The sequence below is a fragment of the Crassostrea angulata genome, chromosome 3 (assembly GCF_025612915.1).
Source record: "Crassostrea angulata isolate pt1a10 chromosome 3, ASM2561291v2, whole genome shotgun sequence".
NCBI classification, from domain to species: domain Eukaryota; kingdom Metazoa; phylum Mollusca; class Bivalvia; order Ostreida; family Ostreidae; genus Magallana; species Magallana angulata.
In genome coordinates this window covers 14506390-14514223 of record NC_069113.1, presented here as the reverse complement: position 1 = coordinate 14514223, position 7834 = coordinate 14506390, and the positions used below count along the sequence as shown (strand labels likewise).

At 33.7% G+C, this 7834-nt stretch overlaps 1 protein-coding gene across 8 annotated transcripts in view; it reads right to left on the bottom strand.

The window, feature by feature from the left end:
* Positions 1 to 312: 312 nt before the first annotated feature.
* The window catches only part of LOC128177531 (uncharacterized), a 31058-nt gene continuing 23536 nt past the window's right edge, over positions 313 to 7834 (bottom strand). For 5 of the 8 annotated variants that reach the window (XM_052844259.1, XM_052844256.1, XM_052844260.1 and 2 more), the window contains exons 7-8: positions 4338 to 4376; positions 3294 to 3538 (exon numbers count right to left, since the gene is read on the bottom strand). In XM_052844259.1, coding sequence (XP_052700219.1) covers positions 3399 to 3538; positions 4338 to 4376 — 179 coding nt within the window. In that variant the 3' untranslated portion in view covers positions 3294 to 3398. Of the gene's footprint in view, positions 1188 to 3293; positions 3539 to 4337; positions 4377 to 7834 lie in introns of those variants that run through there. The other 3 variants (XM_052844263.1, XM_052844262.1, XM_052844255.1) reach the window with 3 other exon arrangements.

Below are 7834 nucleotides of genomic sequence, written 5' to 3'. Positions count from 1 at the left end.
TCCATAACTAAACATATCCGATATATGTATACATTATATTTTAGGTTAAATTTGACGATTTGAAAAATTAAACCTTTGTTTGTGTAGTATATTGAGAATATTTGTAGGAACCCTAAAATTTCATATATTTTCTTAGATAAAACATAACAAGAGATGTTTATTTATCATTTATCTCCCCTCCCCTGGAGACCTCTGCGAAGGAATTGTTTGCCCTATTTACATGTATTTGTGATAGTTGGAAAATTAAAAAAAAAAATTAAAAAAAACCCTTAGTATTTCCGGTTTAAAATATGAAAAAAAAACCACTCAAGCTTTTAAATTAAAGATTCAATTTAATAACTGATTTAATAACTGATTAAAACATTCTTCATAAAACATAGAACACATAAAATGTAAAAACATCTTCTACTGCGAATAAAAATAAAATATTTACGAAGTTTTCACTACTTGGTGAATATTATTGAATGCAAAAAACCAACGTCTACACAATACCAAAAACTTACCGCCCTATAACAAAACCTATATTGGTCGCGCCGAGAAATGATTCATCATTATGATGACCGCACACACTTTCAAAAACAAATGAGAAACTTAAATTGAAACAAACTGTCTTGTTGAAGCCCAGTGACACTATCATATATTCAGGCTGAATATATATACAGTTTGTAATACAGTTCCATTTTTCAATGACATATTGCTATATATACAATGAAATCATAGACTCAAACACACAATCATACTCTTGATTTTTAGAAAAATATTCTTTCTCTCTCTCTCTCTCTCTGCATGCCTCAAGGAAACACAATATACAGGATGGACGGACAAAGTTTTCCCGCCATTACATCAATGAACGATATGTGAAATTTTCTGATTCCGTTTTTGGACATCCTTGTCCAAATCAACCCAAAACGAGGGTGTAAACGACAAGAGCCCGTTTCTCCGCCATGTGCTTGGTGTGGTCAAATCCTTTTACCCGTTAGCAAGGATACGCTGTCTCCACACTAAAACAAAGGTGCATCTGGCCTATCCATCCCCATGCTTATTACACGTATTTGCTTCAAGATTCAATTACGTTCACCTTAAAACAGCAATCGCAATCAAAAGAAGTGCAATGTTTGTGCACAAGGACGCCATCACGTGACTAGACCCATTTCTGTCAGATTGTCCTGCTTTAGCCATGCCTCCCCCTGAAATTTAAAATAACCAATGTGAATGCGGAAAACGAAAATCGAAGTTGTCCAGCTATTCTAAATTTGCGCTGTAAGAATATACGTAATATATAAAATTATATAAACATATAACATACTTTTCAACGAGAAAAATTATAATTTCTTTTTTTACATGATTTCCTACATTTTTCATTTATTTAGTTATTTTAAATCACATGTATTCATATAAGCTAGAAAACCAATTCCTTTGAAAATTAAACTTAATCATAAAGATAATAACTTTTATGATAATGACATCTGAAATAAGAAATTCTGGAATTCAACATTTTTACCAAGAGATAGCAAATAAACTTCTGACATTTTAAAAATAAAATCGTGCAAATTGAACATTTCTATTAATTCAAAATACCATCAAGAGGTAGCAATAATGCTTATATCTAATAAAGAAAACCTAGTGATGTATTTCTGCTGATAGGCAACAAATTAATTGCAGAGGGTGATAGGTGTATATTCTGCAGAGACCCCTATTGCCACAATTAATCGGACCGATTCCTTGAGGAAATGGGTATTCATTTTTGGCAAAAACAACGTGTATTTACGTGTGTTATTTAGATCTCCTTAAATCTCTCTATTCCGCAACATCATGCAGTTGCCGATAAGAATACATTTTCTAGAATTATTAACCGATTGATTTTGATTTGGAATCTATATTATGGGATGAAAAATGAGTGAAGAGATTTTCACAGAAAAAAACAAACAACATTCCTGTTCCGTGGGCGGTGCGCGCACCTGCTTCTCTCCGAAATTTTTATCTAAAGTTTTAAAAAAATATCAATCCGAAGTTATCTAAGAATCTGAAATTATTTCCATTTCGCAAATTTTAAAAACGCTTCAAGAAATTAATAACGGATGAAACTCCTAATTGATGCTTTTGGCTTGAAGAATAGCTGCACCTGTATTCTCTTCTAGATACATTGTACATGCACGTTTTTGTGTGGTTTTTCTCCCAGAAGATGTCAAAACTGTTGTTAATTTTTGCGAGTAATTTATAGCTAACGGCTAAGACTAAATCAACGTGATCAGGCTTCTATTCTCATTTTCGACCTACATTTCCAATGACAAACGTGTCTACAGGAAATATAGACACACATCCAGAGAGTGAAAAGACTAAACTAATCAAAGCCAAAAAAAAAAAGGTCAATCAATTTGTGAAAGTATGTTTCAGCCGAAATACTCTCAATTACCTTACGCGAAGTTTCTCAGCACTTAAAGAAATATACAAATGAAAAATTTTGTTGACTCTCGTACATCTTTTTGCAGAAATGTACAGAAAAGTAGATTTTTATCGATAGAAATTCTTTGTGTTAAGTCATTTTCTGTGCGGCAATACATAGCCTCAAAAGACTCGTTATTCAGTCTCATTATCATGTTTTTTGGATATTAAATTTCCAAAAGAATGTTCAATTATGTTCTGTTCTGCTCCCAAGAATCTTGTACATGCGAGCACTGTCAAAATGGCAGCGCGATTTGTAGTGATCCAGTGCAAAATATTACACTCCGAGTCGACACCCGGTGTCCCACTGATGCAAAACCGTGCACAATCAACAATCAGGAACCGGGCCAACAGTACCAATCAACAAAGGAGCTCTTCGGAGAAAACAATGACGGGAAGGAAACCAGTTTAGTTACGAGCACTGTCACAACACTGCAGTGAAGCAGTCTTTTAAAGTTGATTGGACAATCCCTCAGAGAGGATGTGTAAATCAACGGCATTCCAAGAAAATCTTCCATGATCTGTTTCACGTGTCTCTCGTTAAACGCCGGTTTATGCATGGTCGCGTTAGTTTTGCAATAGTTCTTAATTACCCAACCACATTTATGCAGAACTTTATAAATATGGTTTGCATAGAATGGATGAAATTTTGACAGAGAATTTACAAAGAATTTGCTCGTGAAACAGTTTATCCTAGTGGCAAAATATCGCTCAAATGTAAACATGTTTAATATATAAAAACTCCAATTAGCGTTAATAAATCATATAAGACATAAATACTGACTACATGTACGTTATAACCAAACTAAAATACAAGATACTTGATTAAATTTAATAGGACGTAGTTTTGCAAGAGTGCGAAGCACCTCCGAAAATTCGACCAAAAATGAACATTAAATATGCACTCGTAAACAATCGTTAATTAGAGCTAATGCCAGTAATGTGTAATTTTTAATTCATTTAATAACATTCCCGTGCCCTCCCAATAATGACCAGGGTCGGTGTGTGCATGTTTTGTTTCGTGCTTGTTTTGCCAAAGAGAAAACGTCAGATAGTGCAAATATAATGTACGTGGACTCACCATCATGTATTCCAGCTGAAAAAAAGTATAAAAACGATTAAATAATATGTTAAGCAAAATTTACTTTTAAATTTGTTAAAGACAGAATAATGTCATAGAATTCCCGTGGGTCCGATTGGTGTCTGATTATGGCTTAATGCCATACTATAATATACTGAAATATTCACCTCTTTAACTATAGCGGTGCTTATCGATGTCTTGGGAAATTTTAACGATATTTTGTTTATTCATTTTTGACAAATATAAATCTAAAAATCTATATTTCATGTAAAACTACTTTAAAAGCGACAACATTAATGCAACTGCGCAGACAAAGCTATGAGGAACATGACATATTGAGCTAAACTGGAGTTTTTGATATGCGCTTTGCTAAAAATGTTGTACTTTAAACGGGAAGGGGGGGGTGTATTTAAGAAATAATCAGCAATTTAAAAAGTTCACTTGGATATGAATTGGTTGACAACGTGATCAAATCCTTTGACGCCTGAAAGGCTTCTCAGAAGATTTGATCATTACTAACCAAGTTCATATCCCTGTGTACTTTTTACATATAACATTGCTGTTTATTACTTATAGTTACGTTTGAGAATGGCAAATCGTTCAGAATCGTCAATGCAACGGTATTGCAACCGCTAAGCGATAAGTTATTGTTGTAACCTCGTGAAAAAGTTCACACAGAATTGAACGTTTTCGCTATTCTATAGGTTCATATAAGGAAGCATATTTGCAGATGTAAATATGTATTGTTGATGTAAACTTTATAATGTGTTTTTGTTAATAAAAGATGCATTCAAATTAGAATGACACAACTTACCTTTATCGCCAGTTCTTTTAGAAATATCTTTATTTGCTGCTAATCATATAAAAGAAAATTATATTTTATAAATCTTGCAATACGATTATTTTGAACACAATAAACAATTGAAAACAATTTTTTTTTTCTTAATGTAATAGTGTAATTTTTTAACCAACATAATGTTTAAAAAAATATGTCCCATTAATTGTGAAACTGGGTCATGTAACGTTTATTTAACATCACATACAAGCACGAAACGAACTAACTAGTAAGTGTTTTTTAGCCTTTAATAAGTTTTTATAATTATTCATTACGTTAATTCATAAGTCATCACTATAAGGCTACATACATGTGTTATTACTTATTAGGTTAGTTACTGACTGACTACGGAAATATATTGGGTTGATCAATCTCATAGATGGCGAGGCGAAGCCGAGCCGTCTATGAGATTAATCAACCCAATATATTTCCGTAGTCAGTCAGTAACTAACCTAATAAGTGTTTTGTTTTTCCCGAGGACTCTCAAGCGACATATTTATTCACAAATAGCGATGATCTACGCAAAACCATGTACAAGATGCTTAACATCTCGTCCAATTTAACGAGGCCGAGTACAGAACGCGTACGCACGCTTTCGCACAGCGTTTCATTTGTATTGTGACGTCATCTTTTTGCTTGGTTGACGCCATGGCGTGATAGTTTCAACTGCAGATATTCAGCGAAGTTTGTTAAAAATAGCTCGTTCGATGCGTAAAATTCATGTTATATTGTGGAATAAATATAAATGTCTCGAAGTATAAGCTATATTTGGGCTCGGGTGGAAAACGTGAATAGGGTTCAGCAAGCCTAACCCTCTGTCACATTTCTTAACCCGCCTAAATATAGCTTAATTCATATATTTCAAGACAGTAACCATGTATTTTATATTAATGACCCTTAATATGTGATGTTATACATTTTTTATTACTTAAATATGCCTGAATGTTTTAATAATACTACATAGATCACCTTTTCCGCCTTTGTCAAATAAAAAATAGCCATTACCTGACAAATCTGGGAAATTGGGCATACAAAATTCAACTTTGATAAGACCCCTTGAACAAACCAGGAGGTAAAAGGTTTTTTTAATTTGACCATTTGATGCCTTTTAGAAATAACTTCAATATGTAGAACAGAAAAAGAAATCCCTAGGGCAGAAGTTTTTAAAAAATGTAAAAAATGTGCAAAATTGATACCTTTCATGCAAAATCCCATAGGGGCCTATGTTGAAGATTAACAAATTTTGAGATGACCCCCTAAACAAACCGTGTGGTAAATGTCTTATTTTTTAATCTTAAAATAATAATTATATCAGCAGAAATTCATGTAAAAAATTTCATCCAAAAATATAGGGCAGAACAAATTAGACCCGGCCTCGTTAAGTTAAAAACCCATACACACTCTTCAAAATTTTCAATCTCACCTTTCAAATACTCTTTAAAAATCTTTGCTTCGCCCATGTTTACTTACAATGTTTTGTTGCTTTCAATTTTGAATGTATTTTCCCTTTTTCTGCAGAGATTTGAGCAAATTTTGACACTGCCATTTTTTCTGCTCCAGACACGGGCCCTGGAAGTTATTGTAAATATATTGCATGTGCATGTATAAAAAAGTAAGGGTAGGACACTCTTTTTGAGGTGAAATCGGGTTTGACGAAGTTTGGGCGTTCCTCAAACGAAATTTCGCGATAAATCGTTCAAGTATACTTCACTTACGACATATGTATACATTAGTTCAGCTCCAATGCTGTTCCGTCGAAGAAAAAGGTGTTTTTATACATCCAAGTGCCTAAGAATTTCGCTAGACTGGTTTACATCCGGTTTAATCGCAGTAAATCGAAAGATAAGTTCTGATTGGTCATTTTTCTGCTCGTCAATAGGTGGCGAAACTGATGCTAAAAGAAAGTTTAAGCGGCATATTTAAATGTTATTATATAATAGCATGTACACTGAAAAACAATTCATTTTGTCATGGTGAGTATGTATCAAGTGTTTGAAAGGAGTTATGCCTATAGATACTGGGTAGTTTGGTCTTTCAACAATGAAAAATATTGACAAATATTGATAAGAAAAGACATATAAGATATATAGGCCTATCAAAGGTGATGACCAATCAGAACTTACCTTTCGATTTACTGCGATTAAACCGGATGTAAACCAGTCTAGCGAAATTCTTAGGCACTTGGATGTATAAAAACACCTTTTTCTTCGACGGAACAGCATTGGAGCTGAACGAATGTATACATATGTCGTAAGTGAAGTATACTTGAACGACTTATCGCGAAATTTCGTTTGAGGAACGCCCAGACTTCGTCAAACCCGATTTCACCCCAAAAAGAGTGTCCTACCCTTATTTTTTATACATGCACATGCAATATATTTACAATAACTTCCAGGGCCCGTGGCTCCAGACAAAACAATGTGACGTCAATATTCTAAGGGCAACTACTCTAATTTTAAAGAATTTCAAAGGGCAACTACTCCAAATACTTTAAGAACTTACGGCATGCTGTTTATGTATTAACGAGGCCGAGTACAGAACGAGTACGCACGCTTTCGCGCAGCGTTTCATTTGTATTGTGACGTCATCTTTTTGCTGGGTTGACGCCATGGCGTGATAGTTTCAACTGCAGACATTCAGCGAAAATTGTTGAAAATAGCTCGTTTGATGCGTAAAATTAATGTTATATTGTGGAATAAACATTAATGTCTCGAAGTATTAGCTATATTTGGGCTCGGGTCGAAAACGTGAAAAGGGTTCAGCAAGCCTAGCCCTCTGTCACGTTTTCTTAACCCGCCTAAATATAGCTTAATTCATATATTTCAGGCAGTAACCATGTACTTTATATTAATGACCCTTAATATGTGATGTTATATATGTTGTTATTACTTGAATATGTCTGCATGTTTTAATAATACTATATAGATCACCTTTTCCGCCTTTGTCAAATAAAAAATAGCCATTATCTGACTAATCTGGAAAATTTGGCATACAAAAATCAACTTTGATAAGACCCCTGGAACAAACCAGGAGGTAAAAGGTTTTTTTTATTTGTCCATTTGATGCCTTTTAGCAGTAACTTTAATATGTAGAACAGAAAAAGAAATTGCTAGGGCAGAAGTTTTAAAAAAATGTAAAAAATGTGCAAAATTGATACATTTCAAACAAAATCCCATAGGGTCCTATGTTAAAGATTAACACACCTTGAGATGACCCCCTAAAGAAACGGTGTGGTAACTGTCTTATTTTTTAATCTTAAAATAATAATTATATTAGTAGAAATTCATGTAAAAAGTTTCATCCAAAAATCTAGGGCAGAACAAATTAGACCCGGCCTCGTTAAATATACTATGAAATGTCGAAATGAGTAAGCAAAGCGTCGGCCAATGACGGCCATATTGCCTAATATTATTTTTCACCGAACAAATATAGAGATATATGAGGCAATCACGTGCTATGTTTAAACCAATGAAAGT